The 25,369-nt window shown below is 44.1% G+C and overlaps 1 protein-coding gene across 3 annotated transcripts in view; it reads right to left on the bottom strand.

Moving 5' to 3' along the window:
- LOC115114586 (E3 ubiquitin-protein ligase mib1) overlaps positions 1 to 25,369 on the bottom strand; it is a 105,517-nt gene that overhangs the window by 49,990 nt on the left and 30,158 nt on the right. For all 3 annotated transcript variants that reach the window (XM_029642962.2, XM_029642964.2, XM_029642963.2), the window contains exons 10-12: positions 15,780 to 15,887; positions 15,139 to 15,336; positions 14,721 to 14,872 (exon numbers count right to left, since the gene is read on the bottom strand). In XM_029642962.2, coding sequence (XP_029498822.1) covers positions 14,721 to 14,872; positions 15,139 to 15,336; positions 15,780 to 15,887 — 458 coding nt within the window. The remainder of the gene's footprint in view (positions 1 to 14,720; positions 14,873 to 15,138; positions 15,337 to 15,779; positions 15,888 to 25,369) is intronic.

Below are 25,369 nucleotides of genomic sequence, written 5' to 3'. Positions count from 1 at the left end.
GTCAATGAGAGCAGGGTAAAAATATCAAGCTCAAATGTCACTTCAAGAGACATTATCTGGACAGAAGATTTAGGCTACAACATGCCTGTCTTGCGCTTTCATTACCCCCTCGCTGTGTCCTAGTCCCTTTTTACAGTCAGTCTCTAACCTTGCTCAGTCTTTCACATCTCCATATGTCTCTCTTTCTCTCCCTGTAAAGACCTATAGCAGCTATTCCACTAACTGTCTATGGGGGCATGGCTTTCTCTCCTCCTCCCACAGTTCCCTCCCTCTGGCCGTGACCTGCTGCTTGACTGACACTACACAGCAGATGCTGACATTATCAAATGCTCAGTGCCTGTCTGTCTGCCCGCAGCCCCCCTGCTTTTGCTCTGTTATAGACAGTGGACAGGATGGTGCAACTGGCTGCCACCCGCCCAACCATCGAAATTGACGAGTGTGTGCGTGTATTGCAAATAGCCTCTCTCCTGTGCCATATGGACCTGCCCCTGTTCTGAACTCTCCCGCTGTACAGCTCCCTGTTGCGCTCCACATCTCCCTCTCTGGTACCTGGCTGGTACACACACACACACACACACACACACACACGGTCCCATCTGGCACAGGCTGTAATTGCTACATGACTCTGGGACATTTGACTCAAGTGCACCTCCACAGATTATTATCCTTTTCTTAGGGAACCATTTTTTTCACTCAGAGGTTGGAAACGCAACTTAAAAAATGGCAATGAGGATAAATAGACCGGCTGGAGAGCAGAGCATAGGGGAGATGGGGGGGGGGGGGGGGGTTAGGCAACAATGACTGTGTTGGGTGAGAGAGCGAGTGTACACTGCACACTTCCCTGTACGATTGTACTGTATATGTTCATGTTTCCAGCTTGTTCCATCTGGGTCGGCTCCACTCCAGTCCTTGACCCTGACACAGTGAACCCCCAATGCTTTGCTAAAGCTGGTAAAAAGGAACCAAATCACCTCTTGAATGGATTTGGTCCCCTTCAACCAGCTGTAGCTATGCTTTGATGACTACATACTGTCCTACTGGAGCTTCTCTCTCTTCCAAAGTGTTCTGACTGACTGGATGACCTCAGTGTCAATGATCAGCTGTAGCGCCGTACCTTGGTGACTTAAGACATATCATTCACATCTGCTCTCTACATCTCCAGTAAGTGATTATTGATTGAGTGTCATGTTTCATTGCTGCTAAAATTGTTGCTCTTCCATCATGACTAATAAAAAGGATCCCAACATAGTTTACAACAAAACGGCGTAGCGTCCCTTTCTCCCGGACTCTGACTCAACCGTTCCGTTACCATTGAATGCATATATATACAAGATTGATATTCCAACCAGATACTCAACGGCTGTTTTAAAAATAGCAGGAGACATATGCAGGGCACTTCAGACACACACACACCATGCGGGGCTGAGCTCACTCAAATCAAATTGTATTTTTCACATGCACCAAATACAACAGGTATAGGTAGACTTTACAGTGAAATGGTTACTTACAAGTCCTTAACCAACAATGCAGTATTAAGAAAATCTATATGCATAGGTAGAGAGTAGCAGCAGTTTGGGGGGGGGGGGATAATGCAAATAGTCTGGGTAGCCATTTGATTAGATGTTCAGGAGTCTTACGGCTTGGGGGTAGAAGCTGTTTAGAAGCCTCTTGGACCTAGCACAGGTAGCAGAGAGAACAGTCTATGACTAGAGTGACTGGAGTCTGACAATTTTTAAGGCCTTCCTCTGACACCACCTGGTATAGAGGTCCTGGATGGCAGGAAGCTTGGCTCCGGTGATGTACTGGGCCATACGCACTACCCTCTGTAGTGCCCTGCGGGCGGAGGACAAGCAGTTGCCATACCAGGCAGTGATGCAACCACTCAGGATGCTCTCGATGGTGCAGCTGTGGAACTTTTTGAGGATCTGAGGACCCATGCCAAATCTTTTCAGTTTCCTGAGGGGGAATAGGTTTTGTCGTGCCTGCTTCTTGACTGTCATGGTGTGTTTGGACCATGTTAGTCTGTTGGTGGACGCAAAGGAACTTGAAGCTCTCAACCTGCTCCACTACAGCCCAATCGATGAGAATGGGGGAGTGATCGGTCCTCTTTTTCCTGCAGTCCACAATCATCTCCTTTGTCTTGATCACGTTGAGGGAGAGGTTGTTGTCCTTGCACCACACGGTCAGGTCACTGACCTCTCTATAGGCTGTCTCATCGCTGTTGGTGATCAGGCCTACCACTGTTGTGTCATCAGCGAACTTAATGATGGTGTTGGAGTCGTGCAGTCATCAGTGAACAGGGAGTACAGCACGGGACTGAGCACGCACCCGAGAGGCCCCCCATTTTGAGGATCAGCGTTGCATATGTGATGATACCTAACCTTACCACCTGGGGGCGGCCCTTCAGGAAGTCCAGGATCCAGTTGCAGGGGGAAGTGTTTAGTCCCAGGGTCCTTAGCTTTGTGATGAGCTTTGCGGGCACTGTGGTGTTGAATGCTGAGCTGTAGTCAAAGAATAGCATTCTCACATAGGTGTTCCCTTTGTCCAGGTGGGAAAGGGCAGTGTTGAGTGCAATAGAGAATGCATCATCTGTGGATCTGTTGGTGTGGTATGCAAATTAGAGTGGGTCTAGTGTTTCTGGGATAATGGTGTTCATGTGAGCCATGACCAACCTTTCATGGCTACAGACGTGAGTGCTACGGGTTGGTAGTCATTTAGGCAGGTTACCTTAGTGTTCATGGACACAGGTACTATGGTGGTCTGCTTGAAACATGTCGGTATTACAGACTCGGACAGGGAGAGGTTGAAAATGTCAGTGAAAACACTTGCCAGTTGGACTGCGCATGCTCGCAGTACAGGTCCTGGTAATCATTCTGGCCCAGTGGCCTTGTGAATGTTGACCTGTTTAAAGGTCTTACATTGGCTGCGGAGAGCATGATCCCAGTCATCTGGAACAGCTGATGCTCTCATGCATGTTTCAGTGTTACTTGCCACAAAGCAAGCATAGAAGTTATTTAGCTCGTCTGGTCGGCTTGTATCACTGGGCAGCTCTCGGCTGTGCTTCCCTTTGTAGTCTGTAATAGTTTGCAAGCCCTGCCACATCTGACGAGCATCGGGAGTCAGTGTAGTACGATTCGATCTTAGTCCTGTATTGACTCTTTGCCTGTTTGATGGTTTGTCAGAGGGCAAAGCGGGATTTCTTATAAGCTTCCGGGTTAGAGTCCCGCTCCTTGAAAGCGGCAGCTCTACACTTTAGCTCATTGTGAATGTTTACTATAATCCCTGGCTTCTGGTTGGGGACGACGTCCTCGATGCACTTATTGATGAAGCCAGTGACTGATGTGGTGTACTCCTCAATGCCATAGGATGAATCCTGGAACATATTCCAGTCTGTGCTAGCAAAACAGTTATGGATGTTAGCATCTGCTTCATCTGACCACTTGTTTATAGACCAAGTCACTGGTGCTTCCTGCATTAATTTGAGCTTGTAAGCAGGAATCAGGAGGATAGAGTTATGGTCAGATTTAACAAATAGAGGGCGAGGAAGACCTTTGTACGCGGCTCTGTGTGTAGAGTAAAGGTGGTCTAGAATTAATCCCCCTCTTGTTGCACTTAACATGCCGATAGAAATGAGGTAAAACGGATTTAAGTTTCCCTGCATTAAATTCCGCGGCCACTAGGAGCGCCGCCTCTGGGTGAGCATTTTCCTGTTTACTTACGGCGCAATACAGCTCATCGAGTGTGGTTTTAGTGCCAGCCTCAGTCTGTGTTGGTATGTAGACAGCTAAGACAAATACAGATGAAAACTCTAGGTAGATAGAGTATCTCATGATAAGCTGTAGACCACACTACATCAGGCGAGACTTCCTTAAATATCGTGTGCCAGCAATTGTTTACAAATATGCATAGGCCCCCGCCCCGTGTCTTACCAGAGGCTGCTATTCTGTCCTGCCTATAGAGTGTATAACACGCCAGCTGTATGTTCTTAACCTCTTCAGTCGACCCTCTACTTTTTTGAACATTTTGTTAAAAATCGCGCAACATTTCAGCGCCCTGCTACTCATGCCAGGAATATAGTACGTTCATATGGTTAGAATGTGTGTATAGGAAACCCTCGGACGTTTTTAAAACTGGTTAAATCACGACTGTGGCTATTACATAACGTGCGTTACATCGGAAAGCGCAGGAAAACCTGATCACAGAAAATGGAAATAAATATCCTTGCGCCACTACCGCAATTGTTAACAGTGAGCCGAATTAGATAAGACCGAGCATTCAACTCCCACAGCATCCCCATGTTGTCGAGTATCTTGTGAATTTAATCCTCTTTGATTCTTGGTTGACCCGAAAGAGGGGCACGACGTACCTCCGGTCTCCGCCCAGATCATTCCGGAAGAGCTCTCTCCTGAAATTTTTTCCAAGACGACAGCTAATGATATGTACATCGCCTACGGATGATTTTTATCGCTTATTAACGTTTACTAATACCTAAAGTAGCATTACAAACGTATTTCGAAGTGTTTTGTGAAAGTTTATCGTCTACTTTTTGAATTTTAAAAAATGACGTTACGTTGTGAAATCGCTGTTTTTTTCGTTTATCACACAGTCTACATATAACGATATCTTGGCTTTATATGGCCCGATTTAATCGAAATAAAGACCCAATAGTGTTTATGGGACATCTAGGAGTGCCAACAAAGAAGATGGTGAAAGGTAATGACTGTTTTCTATTTTATTGTGCGGTTTGTGTAACGCCGAAATGCTAATTATTTTGTTTACGTCCCCTGCTGTGCTTTTCTGTTGTAGTGTATTGGTGCATGCTATCAGATAATAGCTTCTCATGCTGTCGCCGAAAAGCATTTTAAAAATCTGACTTGTTGCCTGGATTCACAACGAGTGTAGCTTTAATTTGATACCCTGCATGTGTATTTTAATGAACTTTTGAGTTTTAACTAATACTATTAGCATTTAGCGTAGCGCATTTGCATTTCCAGAGCTCTAGTTGGGACGCAAGCGTCCCAGGTAGAGGTAAGAGGTTAAATGTGTAGTTCAGCCACGACTGTGAAACATAATATATTACGGTTTTAGGATATACGTGCTTTCAGTTCGTCCCATTTATTTTCCAGCGATTGAACGTTAGCTAGCAGAACGGAAGGCAAGGGCAGGTTAGGCACTCGTCGTCTGATCCTCACAAGGCATCCTGATCTCTTTCCGCGAAACCTGTGTTTCCTTTTCCAGCGAATTACGGGGATCTGGGCCTGGTCGAGTGTCTGTAGTATATCCCTCGTGTCCGACTCCGTGAAGAAGAACTCCTCGTCCAATTTGAGGTGAGTAATCCCAGTTCTGATGTCCAGAAGCTATTTTCGGTAATAAGAGACAGTAGCAGCAACATTATGTACAAAACAAGTTACGAATATTTTTTTTTTTAAAAGAACAAAAAAAAAGCATGGTTGGCAAAGAGCCGATAAGATGGCAGCCCTCCCCCTCCAGCACCATCTTTATCTCAATGGCTGTGAAAAGAATGCAGCAGAAGACCAGGGGCCACACGACAACTAACTCCAACTGACTAGCACAGGGTGATATAACAACAGACAATTACAGTGTGGAGGGGTTGAGATGTGGGGAGGCAAGCCAACGCAGCACAGTGGGGCCACATAAAAAGGTTTGAAAGTTCAGATCTAAGGGAAGGTTTTAAGGAGAGGGGAGGAGTAGAATAACTACTACACACAGTGTGATAGTGTCAAGTAGCCTTGTGTGCGTGAGGCGGTGAGAGGCCAAATGCTCCAGAGGATGGGAGCTGAACACACAAATCACAAGGCGCAGAGCCCTCGCAGACTGACACACACCACACATACGCTGCCGCAGTACATGCAGGCAGATCAAACCAAACCCCTTTCTCGCTGCATCTTTCCCTCCCTCTTTCTCCAGTCTCTCACATGCATCACACTTCGCCTTCCCAATTTGTCTCATGCTTAATGCCAATCTGCCCTGTACTCTAGCTGAGACTAAACACACCCTAAATACTAGGGATGCACGATATATTGGTGAGTATACAGGAAACGTCCGATATTAGCTAAAAATGGCAGCATCGGCCAGTTAACACCGATGTGCAAAACCGATGTCAAAGCTGATGTGCATACCTATATAAACGTAGGTAGATGGCGTAATGACACCATGAAAAATACAGCGCTACACAGAACAAAAGCAGAAAAATACTAAGCACACACTTCCAACAACTAAACGGGTTCAAGTCGAGCAGTCATTTGAAAGAGTAAGAACATTTCAGCGAGACAACTCAAAGGCGAAATCAATTAACGCCAAGATAATGGTATTCATTGCCCTTGACAATCAACTGTCCTCTGTCGTGGATGATGTTGGCTTTAACCGACTGGTTGAGCCCCGGTACACACTATTTTTCACATCCATGAGTGTCACTGCTATTAGCTTCATGACTGACATTTGGACCAGCGATGTCAGCCCCATAAGTATGCTGAGTCTGACAGCAGTGGGTTGACGAGGACTTCCTACTGAGGAAAGCTGTATTGCATGCTCATGAATGTGCTGGTGATCATACAGCTGCTGCCATTTCAATGGCATTTGACAACATGTTTGAAACATGAACACACTAGCTAGCTCCATTCAAACAACTGACTGGAGAAATAAGCTCATCAACTGCACCTGCAGCAGACGTGATTCCCTCTGTCATGGCATTGAAACGCCTGTCAACAAAACTGCAGACACAGACCGTGAGGTTAAAACTTACAAAAGTACTTGAGGCTTGTGAACAAGCGAATGATTCGGTGGCACTCTATCTGAGCCTCTCTACTGTGTCACCACCATGCTCGATGCTACGTACAAGGACCTCTACTTAGATGCAAACAAGAAACAGGGTTTATGTGAAATGTTACATACACAGCTGGACCAGATGGAAACAGACACAGTGACAGTGCACACAGAGGAAAAGAAGCCATGGACAGACAGCTGAAACTTCACTGCTTGACATGTATGATGAAATCCTGGTTGAGAATGAAACGACTGAACAAATGAACAATGAAACAGCACAGCAAGTAAGTGAAAGAAATAGGTTTTGATTATGTTTTACTGGTAATGGGGACGTATGTAAATGCCAACAAAATAACTTTTTGGTCAGTGTGGTGTGTGTGTGTTACCTTTATTTAACTAGGCAAGTCAGTTAAGAAAACACTTTTTTATTTACAATGACTGCCTACTACGGCCAATCCCGGGCGACGCTAGGCCAGTTGTGCGCTGCACCATGGGACTACCAATCACGGCCGGATGTGATACAGCCTGGATTCGAACCAGGGACTGTAGTGCCTCTTGCACTGAGATGCTGTGTCCATATGTGTATGTATTTAACTGTACTATAATGCTTAAAAGGCAGCTAAAATGTTTCATATCGGTTATCGGCATCGGCCAAAATTGTAATATCGGTGCATCACTACTAAAAACATGGATATAAATGACTCAAATGAGCCAAATTCTGGTTGAAACAGAGATCTAAAAAGGGACATGAGGTTAAAAATACAAGCTTATCAAGAACCTGAAGGGTTGCAGGTGTAATTGAGGGGTTATAACAACTGTGCTAATGTAGAATACTATTATAACCACAAGGTCAAGTGTTTCATTAGCTTGTATAAAAATAAAAATAAATTTAAAACCTATGGTCAAGTTTTCAGCTGCAACAGTCTGTCAATTCTTCTTCCAAGGACTATACAGATTTAATTAATTGAAAGTTATCCGTTTTCCTTGAACAAGGCCCACTAGTAACCTAGTCTGGAAGTAAGGCACTAGGCTTGGACGGTATACAGTTTCTGATTCACTTATTTTATTTATTTAATTAACAAAGTTATGCAACATCCAATTCCCCTGTGTGAAAAAGTAATTGCCCCTTTACACTCAACTGGTTGTGCCACCTTCAGCTGTAATGACAGGAACCAAATGCTTCCTGTAGTTGTTGATTAGTCTCACATCGATGTGGAGGAATTTTGGTCCACTCTTGCATGCAGAACTGCTTTAACTCAGTGACATTTGTGGGTTTTAAAGCAAGAACTGCTCTTTTCAAGTCCTGCCACAACATCGCAATTGGGATTAGGTTTGGACTTTGACTAGGACATTTCAAAACTTTAAATGTGTTGTTTTTTTAGACATTTTCATGTAGACTTGACTGTGTGTTTGGGATCATTGTCTTGCTGCATGACCAAGCTGTGCTTCAGCAAACAGACAGATGGCCTGACATTCTCCTGTAGAATTCTCTGATACAGAGCAGAATTCATGGTTCCTTCTAATTAAGACAAGTCCACCATGCTGACCGTTGGTATGAGGTTCTTACTGTGGAATGCAGTGTTTGGTTTTCACCAGGCATAATCAAAAAGTTAGCCAAAAAGCACAGCGACGATCATCAAGACTCATAGAAGAATGTTCTATAAAACAGATATTTCAAAAGTATACGGTCACTTTTTAGTAGTAGTACTACTTCAGTCAGGGCAGGGTGGTAAAACCCTCACTAACTGCAGCAATGTCTGCCCTGCAGCAGGCATCCCAGAAACCCCAAAAACATCCAACACAACCATTTCACAGTAGTCTTCTATACAGTCCCCCGTAACATTAGGTTGTCAGTAATTACAACCCCCGTTACGACGACCAACAATAAAGCCACTTCTCCTCCCTCTAGTCTCTATTAGTTCTGGCAGAGTGAACCATACATTAGACGGAGAGGATTCCTTGAAGGCTGTTTTTCACAATGGTGTGTGCACGCCTTGTAACCCAGCAGGTGAAGTAATTACTACTATATAGGGTGTCCTAACTGTTTGTTGGTGTGTTAACGTCTTGGTGACGGGGGCAGTATTGAGTAGCTTGGATGAAAAGGTGCCCAGAGTAGACTGCCTGCTACTCAGCCAGAAAAGCTAGAATATGCATATAATTAGTATATTTGGATAGAAAACACAAGTTTCTAAAACGGTTTGAATGATGTCTGAGTATAACAGAACTCATATGACAGGCGAAAACCTGAGAAAAATCCAACCAGGAAGTGGGAAAACTCATTGTCATTCCAATATACAGTGTCTGTGGGGTCATTTTGCACTTCCTAAGGCTTCCACTAGATGTTAACAGTCTTTAGAACCTTGTTTGATGCTTCTACTGTGAAGAGGGGCCGAATGAGAGGGGATTGAGCCAGGTGTCTGGCAGATTGCCACGAGCTCGTGACGCGCAGTCATGTGAAAGTTGGCTTCTTAGGGCTGCAATCCCGTTAACGGGATCGATATGACAACAGCCAGTGAAAGTGCAGGGCGCCAAATTCAAAACAACAGAAATCTCATAATTAAAATTCCTCAAACATACATGTATTTTATACCATTTTAAAGGTAATCTTGTTGTTAATCCCACCACAGTGTCCGATTTCAAATAGACTTTACAGCGAAAGCACCACAAACGATTATGTTAGGTCACCACCAACTCACAGAAAAATCTGCTATTTTTCCAACCAAAGAGAGGAGTCACAAAAAGCACAAATAGAGATAAAAATGAATCACTAACCTTTGATGATCTTCATCAGATGACACTCATAGGACTTCATGTTACACAATACATGTATGTTTTGTTCGAAAAAGTGCATATTTATATCCAAAAATCTAATTTTACATTGGCGTGTTATGTTCAGTAGTTCCAAAACATCCGGTGATTTTGCAGAGAGCCACATCAATTTACAGAAATACTCGTAATAAACATTGATAAAAGATAACACTATTATACATGGAACTTTAGATAAACTTCTCCTTAATGCAGCTGCTGTGTCAGATTTCAAAAAAACTTTATGGAAAAAGCATACCATGCAATAATCTGAGTATGGCGCTCAGAGACCAAAACAGCCAAAGAGATATCCACCATGTTGTGGAGTCAACATTAGTCAGAATCTACTAATAATATGCATATCATATCTTCTGGGGATGAGTAGCAGGCAGTTGAATTTGGGCATGCATTTCATCCGGAAGTGAAAATACTTCCCCGTCACCAAGAAGTTAAAGCGGATATTGAAAACTGTATTAAAAGGGGTGAGAGGCATGTTAAAAGGTGGCGGTGCAGTCTGACACAGCAGGTCCTTCTCTCAAACATGCAATCTTTGGACAATAAAATGGACAAGTTACTGGGAATATTAAACTACCAATGGGACATTAAAAACTGTAACATCTTATGCTTCACGAAGTCGTGGCTGAACGACGACAATATCAACATACAGCTGGCTGGTTATATGATGTACCGGCAGAATAGAACAGCGGCAGGATAGAGGGGCGGAGGTCCACATATTTTTGTAAACAACAGCTGGTGCACGATATCTAAGGAAGTCTTGAGCTATTGCTCGCCTGAGATAGAGTTTCTCATGATAAGTTGCAGACCACACTAACTACCGAGATAATTTTAATCTATATTCTTTGTAGCTGTTTACATACCACCACAGACTGAGGCTGGCACTAAGACAGCATTGAATGAGCTGTATTCCGCCATAAGCAAAAAAGAAAATACTCATCCAGAGGCAACGCTCCTAGTAGCCGGGGAATTTAATGCAGGGAAACTTAAATCAGTTAAAAAAAAAATTGTATCAGCATGTTAAATGTGCAACCAAAGGGAAAATAACTCTATAGCGCCTGTACTCCACACACAGAGATGCATACAAAGCTCTCCCTCGCCCTCCACTTGGCAAATCTGACCATAATTCCATCCTCCTGATTCCTGCTTACAAGCAAAAATTAAAGCAGGAAGCACCTGTGTCTAGATCAATAAAAAAAGTGGTCAGATGAAGCAGATGCTAAGCTACAGGACTGTTTTGCTAGCACAGACTGGAATATGTTCTGGGATTCCTCCAATGGCATTGAGGACACCACATCAGTCACTGGCTTCATCAGTAAGTGCATCGAGGACGTCGTCCCCACAGTGACAGTACGTACATACCCCAACCAGAAGCCAAAGAATACAGGCAACATCCGCACTGAGCTAAAGGCTAGAGCTGCTGCTTTCAAGGAGCGGGACTCTAACCAAGAAGCTTATAAGAAAACTTGCTATGCCCTCCAACGAACCATCAAACAGGCAAAGCGTCAATACAGGACTAAGACTGAGTCGTACTACACCGGCTAAAGCTCGTAGGATGTGGCAGGGACTGCAAACCATTACAGACTACAAAGGGAAGCACAGCCAAGAGCTGCCCAGCAACACAAGCCTACCAAACGAGCTAAACTACTTCTATGCTCGCTTCGAGGCAAATAACACAAACATGTATGAGAGCACCAGCTGTACCAGAAGACTGTGTGATCACGCTCTCCGCAGCAAATGTGAGTAAGACCTTTAAACAGGTCAACATTCACAAGGCCAGATGGATTACCAGTATGTGTACTGCGAGCATGCACTGACCAACTAGCAAGTGTCTACACTGACATGTTCAACCTTTCCCTGTCCGAGTCTGTAATGCCAACATGTTAAAAGCAGACCACCATAGTTCCAGTTCCCAAGAACACTAAAGTAACCTGCCTAAATGACTACCGACCTGTAGCACTCACGTCTGTAGCCACGAAGTGCTTTGAAAGGCTGGTCATGGATCACATTAACACCACCATCCCGGAAACCCTAGACCCACTCCAATTTGCATACCGCCCCAACAGAGCCACAGATGATACAATCTCTATTGCACTCCACACTGCCCTTTCCCACCTGGACAAAAGGAACACCTATGTGAGAATTCTATTCTTTTACTACAGCTCAGTGTTCAACACCATAGTGCCCTCCAAGCTCATCAATAAACTAAGGAACCTGGGACTAAACACCTCCCTCTGCAACTGGATCCTGGACATCCTGAAGGGCCGCCCCCAGGTGGTAATGGTAGGTAACAACACATCTGCCACGCTGATCCTCAACACAGGGGCCCCTCAGGGGTGCATGCTCAGCCCCCTCCTATACTCACTGTTCATGCCTGATAGCACAGCTAGGCACAACTCCAACACCATAATTACATTTGCCGATGACACAACAGTGGTAGGCTTGATCACCGACAACAACGAGACCGCCTATAGGGAGGAGATCAGAGACCTGGATGTGTGGTGCCAGGATAACAACCTCTCCCTCAACTTGATCAAGACAAAGGAGATGATTGTGGACTGCAGGAAAAAGAGGACTGAGCACGCCCCCATTCTCATGGACGGGGCTTGGGGTAGAAGCTGTTTAGAAGTCTCTTGGACCAAGAGTAGGTTGAGAGATTCAAGTTCTTTGGTGTCCACACCAATTTCCTTGGTGTCCACATCAACAAACTAACATGGTCCAAGCACACCATGACAGTCATTAAGCAGGCACGACAAAACCTATTCCCCCTCAGGAGACTGAAAAGACTTGGCATGGGTCCTCAGATCCTCAAAAGGAGATCGAGATCATCCTGACTGGTTGCATCACTGCCTGGTATGGCAACTGCTCGGCCTCCGACCGCAAGGCACTACAGAGGGTAGTGCGTATGGCCCAGTACATCACTGGGCCAAGCTTCCTGCCATCCAGGACCTCTATACCATGTGGTGTCAGAGGAAGGTCCTAAAAATTCTCAAAGACTCCAGCAACCCTGGTCAAGACTGTTCTCTCTGCTGCCAAATGGCAAGCGGTACTGGAGCGCCAAGTCTTGGTCCAAGAGACTTCTAAACAGCTTCTACCCCCAAGCAATAAGACTCCTGAACATCTAGTTAAATGGCCACCCAGACGATTTGCATTGCTACACTACTAAAATAAGTACTTTCCCGTCAAACCAGGGAAACGTCGTTTTCAAGGGGTTTAAGACTTGGTCGAGTACAGATGTCCATCTCCCGCTCTCTTTCTCTGCAGTATTGTGGATGAGCTTGAGTGTGAAATAACAGTAAATGGCTAGATTGAAGAGTGGGACAACAGAGTGATGGCGGAAAGCAAGGCAGACTCCAGCACTTTTCACCTTTACTGTACAGTCAATATGAAACTAACAGTTCCCACTGTTGCACACTGGTGATCAAATCACATTTTATTGGTGGCATACACATATTTAGCAGATGTTATTGCAGGTGTAGCGAAATGGAGGGAATGCAATGTACAGTACAAGGGTTTTTCTGATATCAAAATGAGGCTTAGGTGGTGGGCGTGGTGGGGACGTTGCCATGGGCGTGGCAAATAGTGCGGTTGCAGACTTAACATTTGACCTCAGCGACAAAATGTTGATGTTTTAAAGCTAATTTCCTATAATTCCACACATTCTACACTGACAATCTCAGAGAGAAAATGTTTCAGTTTTAAAGCAAATTTCCTATACAGTAAATAGACTGACAATATTTAAAAATATTAATATTAATAACAAAAGCAGAAACATTCGTCCCCCATCTTTTGATGCCATTACCTGGTGAAATCACTGCATTATGATGACAGATGACTTCAATGCATCTCTGACTGAGGCCATAGGGCTTGTTCAGTAATAGACTGTCAGGCCGGCACAGCGAGGCAAGCAGATTGCAATCCAGATTATTGTTCAAACTGGCTATCTATCAGTGGCAGGCAGTGCCATAGAGTAGCGATGAAGACTGAGGGGTGTTCCAGTGTTATTCCACTGTGCTGCTGCCGTCAGTGCGTGCCACTGCCAGTGGACCAGGCCGGGACAGGGTAGCTGAAATAGCAGGTGCTCCAGAGCCCTCTGACCCCAATTCTCTCTGTCCTCATGCCAATGGAATGTGTGTCAGCTAAGGTGAAATGATACTAATGTCCCCTAGCCGGCTCTGACCAGACAACACCACAAGCCAGACCTACAATCCAGCCAAAAGGCAGCTGCTAATGTGTGTGGCGTACACTCCAGAGAGACTGTGGCCTCTATAACCCCAGGATTTTCATGCTGATGGGTATAGTATAGTCTCTCTAAGCTACTAGCCTTACTGTGTGCCTCATGTATGTATGAGAGACTAGAATAGCCCATCGCAAGAGTGGAGCAGTAGCAACCAGGTGGAGCTAGAAATAGCTGTGGCCAAGGATGAGGACGCCGACAGAACTGATGTAGGCTGTAGGCTAGGATGTAGGCACTGCGTTCATCCACCTCTGGCCTGCTCGCCTCCCTACCACTGAGGAAGTACAGTTCCCGCTCAGCCCAGTCAAAACTGTTCGCTGCTCTGGCCCCCAATGGTGGAACAAACTCCCTCACGACGCCAGGACAGCGGAGTCAATCACCACCTTCCGGAGACACCTGAAACCCCACCTCTTTAAGGAATACCTAGGATAGGATAAAGTGATCCTTCTCACCCCCCCCCCCCCTTAAAAGACCTAGATGCACTATTGTAAAGTGGCTGTTCCACTGGATGTCATAAGGTGAAAGCACCAATTTGTAAGTCGCTCTGGATAAGAGCGTCTGCTAAATGACTTAAATGTAAATGTAGGCTAGGATGTAGGCTAGCCTTGGATAGAAAGGACCAAACCCATCAACCTCAAAAGCAATAGGGTTCAGTGTTGTCATGAACCATTTACCAACAGTACCCTTCAATTAGTTAACTTGTACTCAATGAGAATAAAACCAGTTTGAAACACATCTACAACTTTGCAAGCCACAAGTCTAACTGTATGGAGGCCAGTTTCCTGTGAAGCCAAAGGCAGATTTCAACATTGTGTGAACAATGAAGTAATCCTCTTTTTCATCACTAGCCCTGGCTTGGCAGTTAGGGTCAGGGTCGTACCTGGGGTTCCCTCGCAGGGCGGCGTGGTGCAGGGCGTTGAATCCGTTGTTGTTGGTGATGGTGACGTCAGCTCCCGCCTCCAGCAGCACAGAGAGCATGTCGTCCCTCTTCTTACTAATGGCGTCATGCAGGGGCGTGTCTCCCTCGGAGTCCTGTACGGGGGCGACATACATACCGTTACCACAATATCTAGCAGGAACCATCATTATCAAATCAAAATCCTATTACTAATAATAAAGGCCTATACTGGTTATGTGAAGGAGATGTTTACATTTCACAAACACTTGAGTGCAAAGAGAGCCACCCAAATATTTTGGTTAGAGTGGATGCTTATATTGTATCTGTCCTGTTTCACAAATGTACAAGTGTGTATTATTTGCATGTGTGAAATGGAAGTGTGTGTGGTGTGTGTGGTTACCTGGAGGCTGGGGTGGCAGCCAAAGTCCAGCAGGGTCTTGACCACCTGCAGATGGCCTTTGTTGACAGCAATGTGCAGTGGGGTCTGTCTTCGCTTGTTCCTGGCGTTCAGGTCGGCACCGCCCCTCTGCAGCACCTCGATCACAGAGCCCTCGTCTCCGAAGGACGCGTGGTGCACCGCCCGGTCTCCATCCTTGTCCTGGGAGGGATATTATACACAGACTGACCCAATGTCTCCACTGTTTACACCTCAGCGAGCATCCAACTATGACTGATACAGTCAGCTTTTTAAGAGTATGAATTGAAACCAGTATAGGAAGAAAAAAAAGGGATTAGTTTCACTAGAGCACAGCTGTTCAATGTCAATCCTGGAAAGAAACACTCCAGGTTTTCATCCTCTCCTAATAAGGAACTAATTCAGACCTGGGACACCAGGTGAGTGCAATTAACTACCAGGTAGAAGAAAAACAGAAGTGTTTTGGCCCTCCAGGACTGGAATTTAAACAGCCCTGATATAGTGTCTAGGGATATCATTTGTGGCACTGTTGGTCTTGGTATTGGGGAGGATTTAAATATATAAGTATTGAGAAGGGGCTATAGGATAGACGTTATTATTGAGGAAGAACTGTTGCCTGTACAAACCTCAGCCTCCAGGTCCACGTTGTGTTTCAACAGCAGCTTGAGGACGTCCACGTGTCCGTTCTGACTGGCCGCCTGCATGGCTGTGTGTCCAGCACACTGCCCGTTCACCTACAAACACACAATGTAGCACTGTTAGGTGTATTCTTGTATTTTGAGTTCATCCAGTGCACTGCCTCGTCACCCGCATACACAAGAGGGGGTTGTGTGTGTGTTTCATCGCCAACTGAGGTACTGGAATACTTGGGGCATAAATATTCATGTGTGGTACTTTGGGAGTCACAGAACATATCTTGCCCTGGCGGGAGGATCACGTTGCCCAGCTCACTGTGCTTTAAAAAGGTCCAATGCAGCCATTTTTATTACAATATCAAATCAATTCTGGGTAACAATTATGTACCTTAATGTGATTGTTTAAATTACAAATGGTCAAAAAGAAACAAAAAATGCTTCTTGGCAAAGTGATTTCTCAAGGAAGAATTATGCCAGAACTGTCTGGGAGCAGTCGGAGTGGGTGGCCTAACTGGAGGAGCCTAATGGGAGGGACATGCAAACTGAAAAGTAGCTATTATTGGCAGAGAAGTTTGACACTCTCTGTTATTGGTCTATTAACTTATACTGCCAGGCAGGCAAAAATTCCACTCATGCAAAACCAGCTGAAATGTCAGGCATTTCTTTTTCAAACAGCTCTTACACTGAAAGGGAATTATCATCATCATCATCGTCACAATTTCACAGTAACACAGGAAAATCAAGTTTGACTGCACTGGGCCTTTAAGTAATAATTCCACTGAAAGACACCGAGGAACCTGGCCAACCCTCACCGCACTGAGACACGCGTGCTCACACACACGGTCGCAGAGACAATGCTGCAGAACGCTTACAATGAGGGAGGGAGGCTAAGACGCTCTACTCTCTATTCTAAGCAGCTCTCTAAGGAAATAGGAGAGCGCAGACAGCAGACAGCTCCCTTTAGGGGCAGGTTGTTGGCCTGGTTGATGGAAGGACAAGCATCACTAGGGACAGGAGTTATTCCTGACTAACAACCTGACAAGGAAAAACTCTGTGCCCCACCTATAACTAGGCCGCAGAGTTTTCCTAGTCATGTGGAAAATTGGCTCTAGGCCATAAAATGGGGTATATTCACTCGGCTTGGGCAGTATACCGTATATACCGCATACCAGAATATTTGGAAATAGCCACAGTATGTTTTTTTCAATACCATCAAAACTATTTATTTCACATTTTTCCAAACATTGTAATATTTGTAGCAAGGGTTGTAAAGTGTCGGAAACATTACGGGAAAATTTCCCATGGGGAGTTAAGTCCTGGAATTTGCTTAAATTCATTTTAAAAAGTTAGCTATTAACAGTGAACCTTTTTTGTGAGATAGACACAAGGTAATTCTAGGTCTTGTGGGATATTTTGGTTAACTATCCCCAATTCAATGGAATAGCAAACCTCTGCATTAAAGGTTGACCGATTATGATTTTTTTTTTACACCGATACCGTTTATTGGAGGACCAAAAAAGCCGATACCGATTAGTCGGCCGATTTTTTTGTAATGTATTTGTAATAATGACAATTACAACAATACTGAATTAACAGTTATTTTAATTTAATATAATGCATCAATAAAAATCAATTTAGTCTCAAGCAAATAATGAAACATTTTCAATTTGGTTTAAATAATGCAAAAACAAAGTGTTGGAGAAGAAAGTAAAAGTGCATTATGTGGTATGTAAGAAAGCTAACGTTTCAGTTCCTTGCTCAGAACATGAGAACATATGAAAGCTGGTGGTTCCTTTTAACATGAGTCTTCAATATTCCCAGATAAGAAGTTTTAGGTTGTAGTTGTAGGACTATTTATCTCTATACCATTTGTATTTCATTAACCTTTGACTATTAGATGTTCTTATAGGCACTTTAGTATTGCCAGTGTAACAGTACAGCTTCCGTCCCTCTCCTCGCTCCTCCCTGGGCTCGAACCAGCAACACAATGACAACAGCCACCATTGAAGCAGCCTTACCCATGCAGAGCAAGGGGAACAACTCCTAGAAGGCTCAGAGCGAATGACGTTTGAAACGGTATTAGCGCGCGCTAACTAGCTAGCCATTTCACTTCGGTTACGCCAGCCTCATCTCGGGAGTTGATAGGCTTGAAGTCATAAACAGCGCAATGCTTGACGCACAACGAAGAGCTGCTGGCAAAATGCACGAAAGTGCTGTTTGAATGAATGTTTACGCGCCTGCTTCTGCCTACCACCGCTCAGTCAGATACTTAAGACACTTCTTGTATGCTCAGTCAGATTATACCCAACGCAGGACACGCTAGATAATATCTAGTAATATCATCAACCATGTGTAGTTAACTAGTGATTATGATTGTTTTTTTTATAAGATAAGTTTAATGCTAGCTAGCAACTTATCTTGGCTTACTGCATTCGCGTAAAAGGCAGTCTCCTTGTGGAGTGCAACGAGAGAGAGGCAGGTCGTTATTGCGTTGGACTAGTTAACTGTAAGGTTGCAAGATTGGATCCCCTGAGCTGACAAGGTGAAAATCTGTCGTTCTTCCCCTGAACGAGGCAGTTAACCCCCCGTTCCTAGGCCGTCATTGAAAATAAGAATGTGTTCTTAACTGACTTGCCTAGTTAAATAAAAAGGTATAATTTTTTTAATTTAATCGGTGCCCAAAAATACCGATTTCCGATTGTTATGAAAACTTGAAATCGGCCCCAATTAATCGGCCATTCCGATTGATCGGTCGACCTCTACTCTGCATGCACAGTGCATTTTTCCATCACATGTGCAGTGCACTCTTCCTTCACATATTCAGCTGATTCTCAAGATCTTGCACACTAATGAGAAGCCCACACTACTACACTGTCTGAGCCAAGGACAATATGCTTTCTGGTAAGCTTTGATTACAATACTGGTTGGGGTGAATATATTTTATATGACACGTGATTTTTTGTTAACTAGTAAATAGTAGCCTACAGCAAAGTGTGTTTAAATCATTTCTTACTTGTAAACAATTTCTGCTAGTTAGTTTTTGCTACCAGGTGGGTTTTAACTTGCTTGAGCCTGCTAACTAAGGTGTTAATTCACCTGTTTCCATACATGTTTCATTTTAAAACATTTATTTTACAAAGGAGTTGTTTAATCTAACTGCTTAACTATTTATCTGTACATGGAAATGTATTTGTTTTTTTAAAACTCATTTTTCATAATCTTTACAGGAAAATGCCATGGTCACTATCTGATGTGTGGAGACATTTCACTGCAGCTAATGTAGAAGGAAAAGCTGTGTACATTTGCAAATAATGTGCAAAATCAAATGTGAAGAAGGCAACAAAGATGCAGAATCATCTGGTGAAGTGAATAAAGTTCCCTCAGTGCTCACAACAAACAACCTCTGACAAAAGTCTCTATTCTGAGGTGAAAATGATGAATCAGACACCTTATCGATAGCAGCAGCTCACGGTCCTCCTGGAATCAAAAGTTTTTTTGACTCAATGGAGTAACATATGTCAGAGAAATGCTGATGAATGTCTTGTTCGAGCTGTGTGTGCAACTGGTTCACCTCTGAAGCTCACAGGCAATGTGTATTGGAAGAGATCTCTGAATTTTCTTTGCCCACCATACACCCCTCCAGCCAGACATGCTTTATCTACTAATTTGCTGGGGATGCAGAGTTCAACAGAGCTCAAGTGAAGGTCAAGCAAATCATAGAGAAAGCAGACTGCATTGCAATCATCTCTGATGGATGGTCGAATGCTCATGGGCAAGGAATAATTAACTAAATCATCTCCACCCCTCAACCAGTATTCTATCAGAGCACAGACACAAGGGACAACAGACACACACTGGTCTCTACATTGCAGATGAGCTGAAGGCAGTCATCAATGACCTTGGACCACAGAAGGTATTTCCACTGGTGACAGACAATACTGCGAACATGAACGGGGCTTGGTTCAAAGTGGAGGAATCCTACCCTCACATCACACACATTCGCTGTGCTGCTCATGCATTGAATCTGCTCCTCAAGGACATCATGGCACTAAAAACAATGGATACACTCTGCAAGAGAGCCAAGGAAATGGTTAGGTATGTGACGGGTCATCAAGTTATAGCGGCAATCTACCTCACCAAGCAAAGTGAGAAGAATAAGAGCACCACATTGAAGCCGCCCAACAACACCTGTTGGGATGGTGCTGTCATGTTTGACAGTCTCCTGGAGGGGAAGGAGTCTCTCCAAGAAATGGCCATATCAGTCTGCCCATATGGACTGCCCTATCAAGAGGATCCTCCTAGATGATGCATTTTGGGAGAGAGTGGTAAGCAATTGAAACTCGTGAAACCTATAGCAGTAGCAATTGCACATATTGATGGAAACAATGCCATCCTGTCTGATGTTCAGACTCAGCTTGCAGATGTAAGAGAAGAAATCCATACTGCCCTGCCCACTTCACTGTTGCTCCAAGCAGTTCTGCAGTTCTGGAAGACTTCTGCCTGAAGCCCACACATGCCGCAGCGTACATGTTAGACCCCAAGTATGCTGGCAAGAGCATCGTGTCTAGTGCAAAGATCAACCAGGCCTATGGTGTCATCACTACCGTGTCTCGCAAACTTGGCCTGGATGAGGGCAAGGTTCTTGGCAGTCTGGCGAAGTACACTTCCAAGCAAGGGCTTTGGGATGGAGATGCAATATGGCAGTCGTGCCAACATATCTCATCAGCCAACTGGACTAAGGGACTTTGTGGACCCGAGGCTGTTTCCGCTGTTGCCTTCTCCAAATCCCACCAACATCAGCCGCCTCAGAGCGCAACTGGTCCTTGTTGAGGAACACACACACCAAAGCACGCAACAGGCTGACCAATACAAGGGCTGAAGAATTGGTGACCATCCGGGCAAATTTGAGGCTTTTTGAGGCTGACAACGAGCCAACCTCAACAGGGTTATGGTGTCAGAGGAAGGCCATAAAAATTGTCAAAGACTCCAGCCACCCTAGTCATAGACTGTTCACTCTGCTACCACACGGCAAGTGGTACCCGGAGCGCGGTGTCTAGGTCCAAGATGCTTCTAAACAGCTTCTACCCGCAAGCCATAAGACTCCTGAACACCTAATCAAATGGCTACCCACACTAATTGCATTGCCCACCCCCACCTCTTTTATATCACTGCTTCTCTCTGTTATCATCTATGCATAGTCACTTTAATAACTCTACCTACATGTACATATTACCTCAACTAACCGGTGCTCCCGCACATTGACTCTGTACCGGTTCCCCCCTGTATATAGTCTCGCTATTGTTATTTTACTGCTGCTCTTTAATTACTTGTTACTTTTATTTCTTATTCTTACCCATATTTTTTTAAACTGCAATGTTGGTGAGGGGCTCGTAAGTAAGCGTTTCACTAAGGTAGACACCTGTTGTATTGGGCGCATGTGACTAATAGAATTTGAAGGTTGTAAAGTGACAATGAAGATGAGGCCTCAGAGTCTGATATTCAAGAGGTGGACATTGAGGAGGTCCAGGGAGAAAACATGGAAGCCTGAGAGGAAGACAACCAAAGCTATAGTTTCTAGACTATCATTTTACAGATGTACGTTGAAAACGTTTTTGGGAAATACGATGGATCATCGGGAATCATTAAATATTCCCTTTCTTTTGTTGTTCAGTGAAATCAATGAGTCAACTCATTTAATTAAAGTTCAATTCGTAACTAAATGTTTATTTTATTTCTTTTGGATGGATTTAATCATTTACAATTATGTCTACTTATGATAAGGTAAAAGGTTTATGTTTCTGTCTCCATATGATATGGTAATTATATCCAATGCAAAAAAACATCTACATTTAAAATGGTATTAATAATTTGCATATATTTCCGTTAATTCCCATATATTCCCGTTAATTCCCACAGAAATTTACCACCTCTGAATATTCCCCAAAACTTGCAACCTTATTTGTAGCTATTATTTAAGCAAATACCTGCAGTCGACTTGTGCAACTTCATTTCACCTGTCAAATTATTTTACATTAGGAAGCTTAAGTAGTTCCCCTGAACAGTTGAGCCAGCCACGTGATTGTTTGTAAATAGCACAATGGGAAAAATGGGGATCAGGGGAGTCCAGCTGTGTGTATTGACAGGGGTCTCGTTTTGTATTGAATGTCAGTGTTTTTTTGCTTCAATAGAATGATCAGGGACAAGCAATTATAGTTTTCCTAAGCATGAAAATACATTAGTTCAACACAGTCGGCAGAAATTTGCTTAATTTTCATCAGATGAGAAAAGTAAATGAGCTTACAATGAAAAAGAAGAAAGGTATTTTTTTCAAAAACGACACATGGCCATCATATTTCTAATGTTTAGGACTATGCAGTTTATCTATTTTTCCTGGGTGAAAAACTCTGCGTTAACAAGACCCAAGTTTAACTTGCTATCTACAGCGCATTCAGAAAGTATTCAGACCCCTTGACTTTCTCCACATTGTTACGTTACAGCCTTATTCTAAAATTAATTAAATCGTTTCCCCCCCCCCTCATCAATCTACACACAATAGCCCATAATGACAAAGCAAAAACGGCTTTTTATAATTTTTTGCAAAAATACTGAAATATAACATTTACATAAGTATTCAGACCTTTTTTCTCAGTACTTTGTTGAAGCACCTTTGGCAGCGATTACAGCCTTGAGTCTTCTTGGGTATGACGCTATAAGCTTGGCACACCTGTATTTGGAGAGTTTCTCCTATTCTTATCTGTAGATCCTCTCAGGCTCTGTCAGGTTGGATGGGGAGCTTTGCTGCACAGCTATTTTCAGGTATCTCCAGGGATATTAGATCGGGCCACTCAAGGTTCCCACAGTTGACAGTGCATGTCAGAGCAAAAACCAAGCCATGAGATCGAAGGAATTGTCCGTAGAGCTCCGAGACACGATTATGTCGAGGCACAGATCTGGGGAAGTTTACCAGAAAACTTCCGCAGCAGTGGAGTTTTATTGTATGTGTATGTGATTGATTGATTGATCAGTGCTACTACGTCATTTCCGGTCACAACTTGCAGGCTTGTTTTCGAGTTGCTGTGCGTTTTGTTGCCAACCTATTTTGCTACCTGACAACTTTACGGTTTTCACTTTTTAATTACCGTTCATATATTTATTTATTTTTTCCTCAACTTTTTCACTCCGGACGCTTTATCTGGACACGATTCGTCAGGACCTCCAACAGCCGAAGCTAAGTAGTAACATTAACATGATGCCTTCTAATTGCAGCCGCTGTGCTCGCCTTACGGTGAGGATAGCTGTGCTGCAAGCCCAGCTTCAGACGCAATCGTTAGGCAAGGGTAATTTTAGTGTAGGAAAGGATGAAACAGCGTCTGTGCCACAAGTAAGTACAGATAGTAGTATAAATCCCCTGGCACAGTCCCCGCAGCCGGACAATTTTCTCACGGTTTCTGGAAGGAAATGCTGTAGGAACGCTCAACCGGTGTCGCTCATTCAGCCGACAGAAACTTTCAACCGGTTTTCCCCATTAAGCAGCGGGTCGGTGTCAGAGGCCGAGTCTTCTCTGGTCTCTACTCCTCCCGTTACGGGGTCTGAGACGCCGAAGCTTCCCACCATTAGCTCTGACAAATTGAAAACTCTAGTCATTGGCGACTCCATTACCCGCAGTATTAGACTTAAAGCGAATCATCCAGCGATCATACACTGTTTACCCGGGGGCAGGGCTACCGACGTTAAGGCTAATCTGAAGATGGTGCTGGCTAAAGCTAAAACTGGCGAGTGTAGAGAGTATAGAGATATTGTTATCCACGTCGGCACCAACGATGTTAGGATGAAACAGTCAGAGATCACCAAGCGCAACATAGCTTCTGCGTGCATATCAGCTAGAAAGATGTGTCGGCATCGAGTAATTGTCTCTGGCCCCCTCCCAGTTAGGGGAGTGATGAGCTCTACAGCAGAGTCTCACAACTCAATCGCTGGTTGAAAACTGTTTTCTGCCCCTCCCAAAAGATAGAATTTGTAGATAATTGGCCCTCTTTCTGGGACTCACCCACAAACAGGACCAAGCCTGACCTGCTGAGGAGTGACGGACTCCATCCTAGCTGGAGGGGTGCTCTCATCTTATCTACCAACATAGACAGGGCTCTAACTCCTCTAGCTCCACAATGAAATAGGGTGCAGGCCAGGCAGCAGGCTATTAGCCAGCCTGCCAGCATAGTGGAGTCTGCCACTAGCATAGTCAGTGTAGTCAGCTCAGCTATCACCATTGAGACCGTGTCTGTGCCTCGACCTAGGTTGGGCAAAACTAAACATGGCGGTGTTCGCCTTAGCAATCTCACTAGGATAAAGACCACCTCCATTCCTGTCATTACTGAAAGAGATCATGATACCTCACTTCTCAAAATAGGGCTACTTAATGTTAGATCCCTTACTTCAAAGGCAATTATAGTCAATGAACTAATCACTGATCATAATCTTGATGTGATTGGCCTGACTGAAACATGGCTTAAGCCTGATGAATTTACTGTGTTAAATGAGGCCTCACCTCCTGGCTACACTAGTGACCATATCCCCGTGCATCCCGCAAAGGCGGAGGTGTTGCTAACATTTACGATAGCAAATTTCAATTTACAAAAAAAAAATGACGTTTTCGTCTTTTGAGCTTCTAGTCATGAAATCTATGCAGCCTACTCAATCACTTTTTATAGCTACTGTTTACAGGCCTCCTGGGCCATATACAGCGTTTCTCACTGAGTTCCCTGAATTCCTATCGGACCTTGTAGTCATTGCAGATAATATTCTAATCTTTGGTGACTTTAATATTCACATGGAAAAGTCCACAGACCCACTCCAAAAGGCTTTCGGAGCCATCATCGACTCAGTGGGTTTTGTCCAACATGTCTCTGGACCCACTCACTGTCACAGTCATACGCTGGACCTAGTTTTGTCCCATGGAATAAATGTTGTGGATCTTAATGTTTTTCCTCATAATCCTGGACTATCGGACCACCATTTTATTACGTTTGCAATTGCAACAAATAATCTGCTCAGACCCCAACCAAGGAACATCAAAAGTCGTGCTATAAATTCACAGACAACACAAAGATTCCTTGATGCCCTTCAGACTCCCTCTGCCTACCCAAGGACGCCAGAGGACAAAAATCCGTTAACCACCTAACTGAGTATCTCAATTTAACCTTGCGCAATACCCTAGATGCAGTTGCACCCCTAAAAACTAAAAAAATGTCTCATAAGAAACTAGCTCCCTGGTACACAGAAAATACCCGAGCTCTGAAGCAAGCTTCCAGAAAATTGGAACGGAAATGGCGCCACACCAAACTGGAAGTCTTCCGACTAGCTTGGAAGGACGGTACCGTGCAGTACCGAAGAGCCCTTACTGCTGCTCGATCATCCTATTTTTCTAACTTAATTGAGGAAAATAAGAACAATCCGAAATTCCTTTTGATACTGTCGCAAAGCTAACTAAAAAGCAGCATTCCCCAAGAGAGGATGACTTTCACTTTAGCAGTGATAAATTCATGAACTTCTTTGAGGAAAAGATTATGATTATTAGAAAGCAAATT

Source organism: Oncorhynchus nerka, linkage group LG9b (assembly GCF_034236695.1).
Source record: "Oncorhynchus nerka isolate Pitt River linkage group LG9b, Oner_Uvic_2.0, whole genome shotgun sequence".
Classification (NCBI taxonomy): domain Eukaryota; kingdom Metazoa; phylum Chordata; class Actinopteri; order Salmoniformes; family Salmonidae; genus Oncorhynchus; species Oncorhynchus nerka.
Note: the sequence above shows the minus strand (reverse complement) of the source record. Positions and strands in the feature narration are given on the sequence as shown.